The following is a 14,768-nucleotide window of genomic DNA, read 5'->3' on the forward strand; positions in this document are numbered from 1 at the left end:
CCTTGATAATATTTTTGACCTGATATTTTGACCAAATTACTTTCGTTTTTAGAAAATGAGAACAAATAAAAGGAAAGTCAAGAACCCAGACACTTGAAGTTAAAAATAAGTCATATTGCCAATGTCTCTTTAGTTTTGGAATTATCATCTGAATTACTTGAGAACCAAGTTTTTAAATTGTAATCCTGTCTCCTTATGCCTCTGAAAGGACCAGGGAGAGATCATTCCTACATTGTTCATTCCAGGGTTGAAATAGACACTTATCTCTTACACAGAAATACTGAATAATCAGGTTGTCTTTGTCATGGCCTGATTGCAGTACACCAAGAGAGAACTTGAAACTGCCATCAACAGATGGTTTTCTTGGGCATTTTCCAAGGTTATCTAAGGTCTAACAGCTGCCACCTTCATTCCTGATTTTTTTTTTTTCTTTTCTAAGATGGTTAAAATGGAAATAGCCAACACGTTTTAAGCTGTGTGCCAGAACACTGTTCTAAGATCTTCGTTTATATTTAATTCATTTACTTCTCAGAGTAACGCTGAGAGACAGGTTCTGTTCCACTTAACAGATGATGATCCTGAGGTACAGAGAAGTTAAGGAACTTGTCCACAGTCGTGTTACTGATTGGTAGAGGCCAGAAGTTAACCCAGGTACTCTGCCACTAGAACTCACATTCTCAATTACTTGGCTATCTTGACAAGAATAGCTTATAAAGTGGGCTTCTGTGGTCTTGTCTGGGAACAGGAATTTGTTATAGTGCATCCACTGTGATGTCTGCAAAAGGAAAAAACAGCTTACCTTTTTTTTTTCTTTAAGATTTTATTTGTTTATTCGTGAGAGACACAGAGAGAGAAGCAGAGACACAGGCAGAGGGAGAAGCAGGCTCCATGCAGGGAGCCCGATGTGGGACTCCATCCCGGGACTCCAGGATCATGCCCTGAGCCAAAGGCAGGTGCTCAACTGCTGAGCTTACCTTTCTTTTAATCAAGGAGCAAAGTATCTTTTAGAAAGAAATGGTCAATTATGGGATATTGTGTCAGCTCGCTAGGACAAAGCTGCCAGGGATGGCTCATTGTTTGTTTGAAGGGAAACTCTGAGGAACCAGTGGTGAGGAGGGGAGAGAAGGATGAAAATCTCTTACAGAATTCTTTTTTTTTTTTTTTTAAGATTTTATTTATTTATTCATGAGAGACACAGAGGGAGAGAGGCAGAGACACAGGCAGAGGGAGAAGCAGGCTCCATGCAGGGAGCCCGATGTGGGACTCGATCCCGGGTCTCCAGGATCACACCCTGGGCTAAAGGCGGCACTAAACTGCTGAGCCACCCGGGCTGCCCCTCTTACAGAATTCTTAATCAGCACGCTGATTCATCCATATACACTATTCCCCATCTCAACTTCTGTAGGAATTGCATCACTGATTTCGAATCCATTTTACCGTAAACATTTATATAATACATAGAAAAACAAAGGGACATTAATTTCCATCTCAGGGAAAGTACCCATAAACAGCTTGGCTTAAAATTATCCCAAGAGTCTACTTTCTTTTTCTTCTTATAACATTTGAATAGGTGTCATGATTTCTCTGCCCTTAGCAGAGCTGTGCACTGTCAGGTAAATGCACACTTTGGTACAGTGTCCTTCTCTCTGGAAGGCCAGTCAACTTTCCCACCTTTATGAGTTGGACTTGAATGATAATAATTGACACCATTTATTGAATTGCCTAGTATGTACCAGGCACATACTTCGTTCGTTTAGTCCTTAGAACAACCTGTGAGATCAATGTTAATTCTCTGTTGTAAAGATAAGAAAAATAGTTTGGGGGAAGGATGGATGATTGTCTAAGAGCTCAAAGGTAATTGGTGAAGTCTAGTTCTAATGTAGCCTTTGTTTTCTCATTGACTAATAATTCATTAAGAAGCCTCTCTTTATCTTTCTGAAAGCCCAATGCAGAGCCATTCTTAAGGTGATAGAAAGTAAATTGAAAGTACTTCTCAAGTAGAATGTGCAGCTGGACAAAAGTTTTAGCCGTCTTGTGGGAAAAGGTATAATCTATGAGTAGCATCATCTTTCCAGAGAATAATTTCTTTTTTCAAAAAAATCTGTCTTGTGTGTGTAATTTGATTTTTTTTTTTTAAGTCTGTCTGAAGCTTGAGGCCTGTCGTCTTCAGAATTGTCTTTGTTCAGGGTATTGGTGAGTTCTTTGGGTCACAGCGACACAAAAAAGTGACCTTAATGTTTGAAGACCTATTCATTCTTGAGTACTTACTTTTTTGGATGAGTGCTGGGGTTTCCTGAATGGTAGGTTACCACAGGAGGTTCTGTGTCTAGGCATAGGACCTCAACTGTTCTTGTAAAGAGAAAATTATTCTGATCCCAGTTAAAATGTTACACTTGATCTTAGCCAAAAGGCCGAGAAGCAATACACTAGTTAAATGTTAAGGAGTACTTTATTCAAGATTGCCAAAGGTGTCAAGATTATCACAATAGGGGAGAGAGATCATACTCAACTCTGAATTTAAAAAGAACAAGTAGTGATTTATAGCTAAGGAGCAGGCTTGGGATTGTGTTAGGGGATACTGGATTGGTATGAAAAATTACTGGTAGGAGACACCAAAGGAAGGGGGACTCTTGGTGAAGGCAGGCCAAGGAAAAAGGTAGAGGATGAAGATTTTGATCCCATGTTCAGAGTGGGGAATTCTCTCTAAACTGACTTGGCAAAATTCTTGCTAAAACTGGATTTTGTGGGCAGCCCGGGTGGCTCAGCAGTTTAGTGCCGCCTTCAGTCTGGGGTGTGATCCTCGAGACCCGGGATCGAGTCCCACATCGGGCTCCCTGCATGGAGCCTGCTTCTCCCTCTGCCTGTGTTTCTGCCTCTCTCTCTCTCTCTCTCTCTCTCTCTGTGTGTGTCTCTCATGAATAAATAAATAAAAAATCTTAAAAAAAAAAAAATACTGGATTTTGTAGAGCCAGTGACGACTGGAGCCAAAGTAGAGGCCTAGTCAAGATAAAGGTTCAGAGCCTGGATAACCTTTGGTTAAGGAGAAAGTCTTCTGTTAGGTTCTCTTGCCTGAATTCAATATAAGAGTTCAGATATTGGACTTGAACCCCTGGGAGACACCACTAAATGAAGTATAGGGTGAATTCCAGAAAACTATGTTTTCCTACTGGCACAGATTTCTGTGGAAAAGTTGGTGTGGATGATCAGAGTAGTTATGAGAGGTGGGTTCTTTAAAGCCTCTATTATGCTGCACCGTCAGACTGATTTAAAATTTTCCTTAAAAAACTTATACAGTGTTTATTAAGTGCCAGGCTTGGTTCCAAACTCTTTTCAAATATTAATTTACTCAATCCTTAAAGCAACTGGTGTGAGGTGGTTATGCAATTGTTATTCTCCCTTCACAGATGAGGAAACAATGGCCCAGAGGAGTTAAATAATTTGCCCAAGGTCAGGTAGCAAGTACTTGGTGGGACTTGGGTTTCCACCTAGGCAGACTGGCTCCAGAGTACATTCTTAATCACTCTGTTAGGATGCATCCCTGGGCTTTACTTCTCATTATATTATGGGTTTTTCTTTATTCTCTCCAGGAATAAAGAATTCTTCTGGATTTAGTCATACTCTGGACTTTTTTCAGACTGAAGCCTGAATTGAAGAATATATTTAGCTTGAGGTCCCCTATAAATCACAAGGTTATTTGTAAACACCCTTTTAGGTGGCCTTTCACATTAAGGGATCAAAACACATTCCTCACCTGCTCTGTAGTCTGTACATTGGTGACTCTTCCTTATCAAAGATTGGCTGCTTTCTCCTCCCTTTCTCCCTGCTCCATTGGCAAACTTAGTGGCTGGCTGGCTTTCTTTTGTTCGTTTGTTCTTTTTTTTTTTTTTAAATAAATGCTCCATTTATAGGGAGTGAATGGTAGTTCTTTGATAAAGAATTTGGGAATTGGCTTCAGATAGTACACAACTAACACCAAAAATAAGGGGCAAATTCCCTGTGGGCAGAGCAGATCCAATTCCTAAAATATTTCTTTAGCAGTCTCTTAAAAACTGCTTAAATTTGTCAAGCTAGTATTTTAAAATATATGGTATATTACCATATAAAATATGGTAAATATAATATTAAAACTGAAGTCAGACAATAACATGTATGGAAGCTCTTGTATTCCATGATACTTTCAACTTATGGTTTGTTTGTTTGTTTGTTTTGACTTTTTAATTACAGATCTGTCTATGGCCGTACAGAAATTTTCCCAGTCACTGCAAGATTTCCAGTTTGAATGTATTGGTGATGCTGAAACAGATGATGAAATTAGTATTGGTGAGTACTGTTGTTCTTTAATATTCTAAATAATTTTAAAAGTCCTACTTCAGATACTGATTTCTTTGAAACCTAACAGATTCTGGGACGCCTGGGTGGCTCAGTGGTTGAGCATCTGCCTTCCGACCAGGGCATAATCCTGAAATGCTGGGATCGAGTCCTCACATTGGGCTCCCTGCATGGAGCCTACTTCTCCCTCTGCCTGTGTCTCTGCCTTTCTCTCTGTGTCTCTCATGAATAAATAAATAAATAAAATCTTTAAAAAATAAAAATAAAAAAAGTTAAAAAAAGAGAAACCAAACAGATTCATATACCTAAATGCTAAACATGTAAAATATTCTGATTTGATAAAAGTTTAAGGGCAATTTTTGGTTATTGTAGAGGACAGTATTATAAATTGTCTAAAAATCGAAGTTGTATTTTTTTCCATAAGGAAATTACTTATTTATCATCCTATAATTTAGCTCAGTCCTTTGAAAAGAGGTAGACAACAATCTTTGTCTCTGCCTCAAAGTGAATCATTCATTCAAAGATATATTGGGCATCTACTATTAAATACAAGGTACTGGTTTTAAGAATTATTTTAATTTTAAAAAGTTTAATACTGATTTCTCTCTTAACATGAGTATTTGTTTATAAGGGAAAAATTGACCCTCCTGATTCAGACGGTTTTATTTCCCATGAAATGAAGAAGTCAGGTTATGTGATTCCCTGGAGTTTTATCTGTATCTGAATTTTTACTGTTTGAAGGTTACATTTTAACAATCACTATTAATAGGTTTTTGACAGTGGGTCCATTTGTAGACTGAGTTAGCTACATGTCACATAATCAAAGACTAAAGAATATGTACATTTGTGAGGATGATACTAAGTGTGCTCCTCTTCCAGATATAAAAATAGAATATTACAAGTGTTTAGAACAGTGACCCTTGGGCCCCTGGATGGCTGAGTGGTTGTGTCTTGCCTTCGGCTCAGGTTGTGATCCCGGGGTCCTGGGATTGAGTCCTGCATCAGGCTCCCTGCATGGAGGCTGCTTCTCCCTCTGCCTATGTCTCTGCCTCTCTGTGTGTCTCTCATGAATAAATAAATAACATCTTAAAAAAAAAAAAAAAGAACAGTGACCCTCAAAGTTTAATGTGTATATGAAACAGCTGGAGATCTTATGAAATGCAGATTCTGATACAGAAGGTCTCAGGTGGAGTGTGTGATTCTGCATTTCAGACAGACTTGAAGGAGATATGACACTCCTGGTCCATGGACCACACTTTGAGTAGTAAGGACTTGTAATCCTAGACATGCCCCTCCACAATCACATTTCTTTTTCTTATATGGTTTTATCAGTTATATATGTATTCCTAAACAGTATGGTTTATTTTTGAAACCCTAAGTAGCAAGCCCAAACCTAGCTGTGAAAGGAAAGGGCATTGTTATCCCCACCAAAAACGGCTCTCAGGAGGAAATAAGCTGACTTTGATTCATTGTGTGGCTTTAGCTTGCTCACATTGACAAAAGTCCCTTCTGGGCAGCCCCGGTGGCGCAGCGGTTTAGCACCGCCTGCAGCCCAGGGCGTGATCCTGGAGACCCTGGATCGAGTCCCACATCAGGCTCTCTGCATGGAGCCTGCTTCTCCTTCTGCCTGTGTCTCTGCTTCTCATTCTCTCTCTGTGCCTCTATGAATAAGTAAATAAAATCTTTAAAAAAAAAAGTTCCTTCTGGATAAATAACTGGTAGAATTCAGAGTTCTTAGACAAGCTCTCCTTGCAGATGGGATTTGCATTATGCATATATCAGTATGGCCAAGGTGGCAGTCTTTCAGAGGCCATGTACCAGGTGGTCACTTTATTGGTTGCTCCTTTAGGAGTGTTAGTTACTCAGGGGGAGGTAGAAGTAGCTGGTCTATTGAAATAAAAAATGAGGGGATCCCTGGGTGGCGCAGCGGTTTGGCGCCTGCCTTTGGCCCAGGGCGTGATCCTGGAGACCCAGGATCGAATCCCACGTCGGGCTCCCGGTGCGTGGAGCCTGCTTCTCCCTCTGCCTGTGTCTCTGCCTCTCTCTCTCTCTCTCTCTCTGTGACTATCATAAATAAATAAAAATTAAAAAAAAAAAAAAGAAGTTCTTTAAAAAAAAAAAAAAGACTCCTCCACCTTCAGTATTGTGATGAAAAGTAGCTGAGCCATGTAGGATGAGGACTGCCACATGGGCCTCAACAGCATTACTTTTTTCTCTTTACAGGGTGAATGAGAAAGGGCACCTTCAGCGATCACACACCACTGGCACTTGGAACAATAGTTGTCATCTTTGTGTGCCACTTCTTGACATTTGTGTCATAAATGTCTAGTCCCCAACCTAGACTTTGAAACACACACCTGGCAAAAAAGCTTTGATTATATTACTAAAGTACTAATATATAAGCATTATTATTTAGAAAAAATAAAACTAAGTACTTATATAATAGCATTTATTTTTACTTAGTAATGTAATTGTAATCATAACTCCAAGAAGGCAGAGGCCAGATTTTTTGAATTTTATTTTTAAATTTTGTTTTAGAGGGCAGCCCCAGTGGCGCAGCGGATTAGCGCCGTCTGCAGCCCAGGGTGTGATCCTGGAGATCCGGGATCGAGTCCCACGTCGTGCTCCCTGCATGGAGCCTGCTTCTCCCTCAGCCTGTGTCTCTGCCTCTCTCTCTGTGTCTCTCATGAATAAATAAAATCTTTAAAAAAAAAATTTTTTTTTTTTTTAGAGAGATTGCAATAGAGTGGGGGAGGGCAGGAGAGGGAGAAGAGAATCTTTTTTTTTTTTTTTTTAAGATTTTATTTATTTATTTGACACAGAGGGAGAGACCGCACAAGTAGGCAGAGAGGCAGGCAGAAAGAGAGGGGGAAGCAGGCTCCCTGCTCAGCAGAGAGTCTGTTGTAGGGCTTAATCCCAGGACCCTGTGATCATGACCTGAACCTAAATGTAGAGTCAGTCACTTAACCAACTGAGCTACTCAGGCATCCCTGTCTTGTCTTTCTTTTTTAAAAAATATTTTTATTTATTTATTCATGAGAGACAGAGAGAGAGAGAGAGGCAGAGGGAGAAGCAGGTTGAGCCCAATATGGGACTTGATCCCAGGACTCTGGGATCACGACCTGAGCCAAAGGCAGATGCTCAACCACTGAGCCAACCAGGTGCCCCTATCTTTTCTTTTTTAAAACCACTTTAGCTTTAGCACCTAACCTAGGGCCTGACTCATGATAGACCCTCAGTTAAATTGTTGAATAAATGACATAGTTTTCTTATAAATTTTAATTTTTTCACTTATGTGTTTATTTTTCTAATCATTATATATGTATATAATTTGTAATGTATATTTGTATGTATATTTAATAAAAATATGTATAATTTGTTTTCTTTTAAAGAGGATTATGGCAAATACTTTGGATTTTTTAATAATTTCATAACTTTAAAATGTTTCGTCAGTGTAAATACATAAACTAAAGAAATAAAATCCATGGAACATTCAGGTTGATTCTAGTTGAGAATCTCTCCAGAGAGAGGCAGAGACACAGGCAGAAGGAGAGGCAGACTCCCTGCGGGGAGCCTGATTCAGGACTTGATCAGAGGACCCCCGGATCACGAGCCTGAGCCAAAGGCAGATGCTCAACCACTGAGCCACCCAGGTGCCCCAGATTCTAGTTGATCTTGTTAAAAAGTATAATAAACATATTTCTGCGTATTTCTCTTAATCTCCTTTAAACTTACTTAAAATACCTTCTTGAAGTCACATGTAACTGAAGAGGCAGGGTTTTTAAATTTACGCTCTGCAGCCTTTCAGGCAGATGTTAGGTGATTTCCCCAGGTTGTGGTGAATTCGATCTTCAGCATTGGTCTCTAGTCTCTTTCCACTGTGGTTTAAATGGATCCTGTTGTGGCTCTTGTAGGTTAGATTTGAAAGCTGTGACTTGATCAGGAGGTGGTTTATTGTAGACAATGAATACTAGATTAAATTCTGGTGCTTTGGGGGCTTTAAGGAGTTAGATCAAAGAGGAGCAAAAGATGAATGCTATGTAAGTATAGATGTAATGGTCCTTGATGCTTTTAGATCAGGAGACTTCTGTATCTCCTATTACTGGGAATCTGATTTAAACATTAATACTTTATTTGGAACCTAACCTAGAGCAAAAAGTAGTCTAAAATATTATTTTTGAAACAAAAGTAAAAAATAGGTATATCCTCTCCATCCGACAAGTTTTATCCTTGTACTGAGTCCTCAAGTGCATTCTAAACATTTGAAAATATAACATAAAGAGAAGACTATAACCATTTCTAACATGGAAGAATTATGAGTACATTGCAAGCTGCTGTTGCAAGGATAGTGACCTAGGAATATATCCCTGAGACTGTTGTGTAGGGCTGGAGTGCATGGGCAAGGAACTATCCTTACCCTCCTTCATCAGTCTTATTTATTTTTATCATCAGTTTTAATTCTACATGGGAAGATACGTAGTTCCAACTTTGTTTAAAATAGCTTGTGGAAGCCCCAGTTTCAGCCTCTTTATTCCTCTGATTTAACCAAAGAGGAATGAAGTAGAGACAGCTGTGGCTCTTAGCATTGAGTAACAGCCGCAACATTCTCAGCCAGAGTGGTTTTGAGACTTACCAATGATGGAACCATTAGAAATGATGACATACAAAAACTCATCTTTTATAAGCAAGTAATGTCAATGAGAACGTGTAAAATCAAGACATTTGCTTTTTGTATATGAGCTGTGGTAGGAATGAGTAGGGAGGTGGTAGGAAGATGAGTAAGATGCCTACTTTTAATGTGCTTATGGTGGAATAGGGTGAAAAACAGATTTTGAGCAATGTAAGGAAAAGATTCTGTTTCCATATCAGTAAATTACCTAATTTGTGGAAGCTGTTCTGATTGTTTTATAGGTGGGTAGGCATGTGACTGGCCTGTAAATCAGTCCTACTCTTCATCTGTCCCCTTCTTCTCCCATCCTTTTGGACTTGTGCATTTGGGGTTCTTTAGTTTGTTTGTTTTAGCGCTAGTGAAACATTGCTGACTTGGAAGGAAGCAAAATATAATTAGTTGCCTGTGACCCAATGTGGAATTTCTCTGGCTCAGAGAACAGGTCAGTTGTTTCCAGAATTGAAGTCCCAAACAGGACAGCATTCTTGTGCTTTCCCTTTAGCACCTTCCTTTCCATTCAAAAGCATCAAGAGGTCTTTTCTCCTCCCTTCTTACAGGGATAAATGAACTGCATGTGAACTTTCCACAGCTCCATTTTATCTGTCAATTGTAGTGCTAGCCTAGTGGGAAGCAGCCTATTGAATCCATCCAAATTAACTTCTCACAGCTGCTCTAATTACCTACTTATATTTCTTTAGTTTTTGAACTGAGTAAAGATCTTTAGTTAGGAGTAAGTCAGGAGTTCAGTAGCTGGACACTTGGAGCTTAGAAATTGGTGAGGGAGGGTACAGATTGATTACAAACTGCTTATAAGATTCAATCCTCCTTTAATAATTATATGGGTAACATTTGAATGTACCATCGCTTAACTATATTTACACAGTAAGTAATATGTATGTAAATGCAAAAAAAATCAGTGCCCACTGCATCAGTTCTGGTGCATGTACACATGTACATGCATGGGAAGTGATAACTTCCAAAGTCATGTGCTGAGCCTTAAAACCTTACTAGTAGGAGATAAAAGGCTATCTCTACAGAAAATGAAATAATGCCCTTTTAAAACCCCTGTTTACACTGGCTCATTCAAACAATAGAAGCTCACAGTTATTACTGTGAATCTACCTATGAGATAGGTTGTTTTTCTAGGTTAATTTAACATCTGAGAGTATAGGATAATAAAAGGCTGTAAATCTTAGTGTATCACTTCAAAATCCATATCCATACCAAGATTGGGACATGCAACTTATTTTGTTTCTGTATTTGGTGCCTACAATTTGAAATCACTTTTAACCGAAGTCTTAAAAGTCTAGATTAAAAATCAGATATTATTAGGCTAAGCTGGTGCCAATAAAAATATTAGTCATTAAAATGCGGCAAATCTTGTTCATTCTGTGTAATCTTGGAAACCATCGGAAAGTCCAGTTGCAATTGTGCATAAACAACTTGGTTAGCAGTTGTATGATAGCCTTTGGTAATTCTCAGGAAAGTTTTACACAACATGAACCAAGGATTAAACATTTACCAAGAAGGAGAGTCAGTTTGCTAATAAATATTTTAGGTGGGGACTTCATTCCCTTAGACACACCTAAACAGAAAATTCCTGTGGTGAAGACAGACAACACAAAACCACTTGTCGACTAAGGTTATGGCTCCCAGCTCTGAGTGCAGAAATGAGGGGCCATCAATTAGGTAATTCAGATCAAATATATTCATAATAATTGCACAGATATTTCTGACATAGCTAATATATTCCTGTTCATGTATTTATTGTTTTCAGTGCAGATATGCAGACAGCAATAACGATGGCTAGTGCTTAATAGTTTTTAAAATAAAGACCTGGTACAACTTAAAAACAAAACAAAACAAAACAAAACAAAACAGAAAACCTTTTTTCTTTTTAAAGAATTTATTTATTCATTCATGAGAGACAGAGAGAGAGAAAGGCAGAGACACAGACGGAAGGAAAAGCAGGATCCATGCAGGGAGCCGGACGTTGGACTCGATCCCGGGTCTCCAGGATCACGCTCTGGGCTGAAGGCGGCGCTAAACCGCTAAGCCACCCAGACTGCCCAAAAAAACCCCTTTTATAGGCAAATCTAGATAGATTATATCTACAGATTATGTGTACAGTTTAATGAATGGTAACTTAAACTGAACCAAGTTTTGTATATTCTGTTGTCTGTGGTATACTTTACATTTTGGATTCTTTCCTGTTCCTTCTTTAGGAGAACATTGCAAAAGGTGAGACTATAGGACACAAATTTAAAATAGTGACTTTTCAAGTCACAGGGCTTTATTGTGTTTTCCTGAGCCAGCAGCACTTTGCTCAGCTGCAAATACTTATTGTTGGATTACCTCTCAGAAGTGTGACTTGGTGGTAAAGTGACTTAACTGTGAGCCTGAGTCACCTTGGTATATAGATAGGAGCCTGTGAAGGACCACTGTTGCCTGTTCAAAGGGTGTGAAGTAGAAGAAATTTTTTAAAGGAGTGGTTGGAAAATTTTTTTTCATTTTCCTTGTTAAAGAAAGTACTATGGGGAAAATGCATTAATTTTTTGCCAAATAAATCCATCCATTTTGATTATGCATCTGTTAGGTCCAGTGGAAAGGTACTGTGTGATCTAGTTTTGCAAGTGATAAATAAGAATATGGGGTGGGAGGCATGGCAAATGGTTTGCTTTATGTGTTTTGAAGGGGTTCCTATATAGTTTAAAAACACTTTGAGGTAGTAACCTGTATTTCAGGTTAAAAATAATAATTGGTATATTTATAAACCCAAGAAATGTGCTTAAAAGATTATAAGTGATTATTAGCTTAAAAAGAACCTGTTTTCTTCAACTTAAACTAATAAAATTCAACTTTTAAAGTATTAAATTATGAAATGCTTCTGGAAAGATTTTCTTTAGAACTTGATGAGCTTTAAATACTCACCCGTATTGATTATTACTAATATTTGAAGGTGGAGTGTAGCCATAAAACTAGTTTTGAGTGTTTCTTGGGCAAAATTTCCAAACCAGAGACAATATCATTACTAACTACAACTGAACTCTTCAAAAAGAGACCTTTGATTTTACTAAATTCTAGGAAATGATTACCTTCTCATTTGCTGAATCAAAAGAGAATCTATGACTTATTATAAACCCTCATTATAACCCACTTAAATGTGGTTATATAAATCAGGAAGTCCTCTATTAAAGTGGAACATTTTTAAATGCCTAAATTGTTTATACAAATAACATTTTCTTTTGAACTCTGTAGAGGAAGCATATTTTACTTCTTAATGGCTCTCAGTTGGACAATTGAATTATTGTTTTCCATTTTTTTTAACCACGTTATTTTTGCACCCACACAGAAACCACCCACAATTAAGGATTGAAACAGCTGGGAAAGTTGCATATTTCAGGTGGAGTTCCTATCATTAAAAATCATGCCACTTGAGAGAGAGGTTTTTTATCATGTTAGCTCTTTGTTTTAAATAATGTAATTTGATTTATTTGAAATCGAATGGCTTAGATTTTTATATTTCAGGCTCTGAAAAACAACCTGAAACTTATGTCACAAATCACATATCTAAAAGAAAAAAAAGTTGTGTTAATTTACTGATTTACATTAATCCCCAGAAACTCCTTTTTTTCCTTAGTGATCTGCTAAACAAAAAGTAGTTTAGTATGTTTCATAGAGACTTTTTTTTTTAATCAATTCCAGCAAACTGTACACTGTTGGAGGTTATAGAGTTTTACTCACATTTCTGTTCCTGGATGGTACTAGTATTTAAGTGCTTTATTTGTAGCAGAGGCTTAGTATTTGTTAATGTGGATAGTCCTCCTGTAGGCCCTAGCAAACCTTTATAGAAATGAATCATTCTAGAGTACATAAATAGAATATATTAAATAAAATATATATGTATTTGGCTATTTCTAGCATGATTCTTTTCAATATAGTAATAAACCAAATTTTATACAAACACACCTAACTTTTCCTTGGACTTGGGAATCATTTAGAACCAATTTCTTAGTATTTCTAAATATTTCAAACCAGAGCTGAAGATTTTTGTATTCTTTAATTTCTTTAGTGTTTAATTGACTGTTAAGTTACATTGTGCCAATCCCTGGGGACCTGGTGGTAAAGCGAATTAATAGCTCTTGTCCTCTTGGAATGCTCTGACTTAGAGGCTAAGATGATAGCAAATATTCTTTTTAGGACAACATAACTTAAGGAAGGCTGATTTCAAGGCGAGAGTGGATAGAGAGGGAAAACTCTTTAGTCTATGGTTAGTGACTTTGAATAGCTCAAATCTCAACAAAATGACTAGACACTGAAATAAATACTGTAGCTCTATATGATTTGGGATGCAGGAATATGTTGTTTAACCTCATTACTCACCAATTCTGTATTTATAAATATGCCTACTCTACAATAGTTTGGTATCCCTGAAGTCAACACTCCTGGCACTTTTGTGTTTATGCATTGAGGCAGAAGAGTTGAGATTCCTGTCTTGAGAATCTGCTGTGTAAAGTGAGGTGCCATAAGGCAGCCATGGCTATTCAATGACTAGCAGGGTTGTTTTTTGCTCTTCTATAAGGGCAATAATCCAAATTGTGTTGAATAAAATTTACTGAGTAAAATTTAAAGATCTAATTGGCTTTATTCAGTGATTCATGAATCAGGCAGCATCACATCTAGTGGATAGAAACAGGAGCTTTGAAGAGCTATACAAGGCAAGAGATCTTTAGACCAAAGTGAACAAGAACAAGGAAATTATACTGAGAGTTTGCTGAGTGGCTAAAGCAGGGTTACTTTCCTGATGGAGCTAAGGAAGGTTTTGGGTTTGGGTTAGGTAACCTGCTGAGCAAGCAGGCAGTGATTGGTTGACTTAGGCCTTCTTCTGGGAAAGTAAGTACAGAAACTTTGCTGATGTGGGGTTTAGCATGCGTGACTCCATTGGGCCTAACCTGGTTACTTTAACAAGTAAAAGGACCAGAAATTAGAGTGCTTTGGTACCTTCCTTCCCCTCTTTTTAACCTGCCTCTGCCTATATTTCCTGCCAGTAAAACTCATTTATTCTATAAGTACCCAAGTGCCAACTAGGTGGAAGGCACCATCAATGGCTTAAGTGATTTGTATTTTCATTGGGTGACCAACATTAAACAACCAGCCACAGTTAAACTACAATTGTGTTGAATGCTATAAGAGCAAAGTATATTATGCTGAGAGATCATACATACTGGAGATAAACCAGGCTTAATTGGGTGGCTGAGGAAGTGATGTTTAAATTAGTCATGGAGAAATAGTAGGTGAAAGGGGAGTAGGGAGCAGATTGCAGATCTAGGGAAGGGATGAGTAAAGGCTTTGGGGAGCAAAGGAGGCATCCAATGGGAAAAATGGCATGTGTCAAAGTTGTGGGCAGGTAAACAAGACTTAATAAACCATTTAGGGGATGTGGAATTTTACCTAAAGTAATAAGCATTGGATGTTAATCAGAGAAATGATATATTTGCATTTTAGAAAGGTTACTGCCTTGTGGAAGATTTAAGAAAGCTGCTCCAGATGAGCTTTTTTTAAAATGTTTTACTTGGCTGTATCTCTGGGCTTGTGACCAGGAGAAAATGGGGAATGGTAGCCCGACTTTAATAATGTGACTTATGGGTATGATACCTACGCTTTTTCTAATACACTTGCATTGACCCACAGAACCATAGTTAGAGTGCATCTCTTTTATTTTCCGTATGAATAGAATGGTCTTAGTAAAATTGGAATCATGGTTGGCTTG

General features: G+C 38.0%; 1 protein-coding gene across 9 annotated transcripts in view; it reads left to right on the top strand.

Annotated features, from left to right (window-relative positions):
* ARHGAP42 (Rho GTPase activating protein 42) overlaps positions 1-14,768 on the top strand; it is a 287,751-nt gene that overhangs the window by 60,160 nt on the left and 212,823 nt on the right. For all 9 annotated transcript variants that reach the window (XM_072795140.1, XM_072795141.1, XM_072795142.1 and 6 more), the window contains exon 2: positions 4,225-4,320. In XM_072795140.1, coding sequence (XP_072651241.1) covers positions 4,225-4,320 — 96 coding nt within the window. The remainder of the gene's footprint in view (positions 1-4,224; positions 4,321-14,768) is intronic.

This window comes from Canis lupus, chromosome 23, assembly GCF_048164855.1.
Source record: "Canis lupus baileyi chromosome 23, mCanLup2.hap1, whole genome shotgun sequence".
In the NCBI taxonomy this organism is placed as follows: Eukaryota; Metazoa; Chordata; class Mammalia; order Carnivora; family Canidae; genus Canis; species Canis lupus.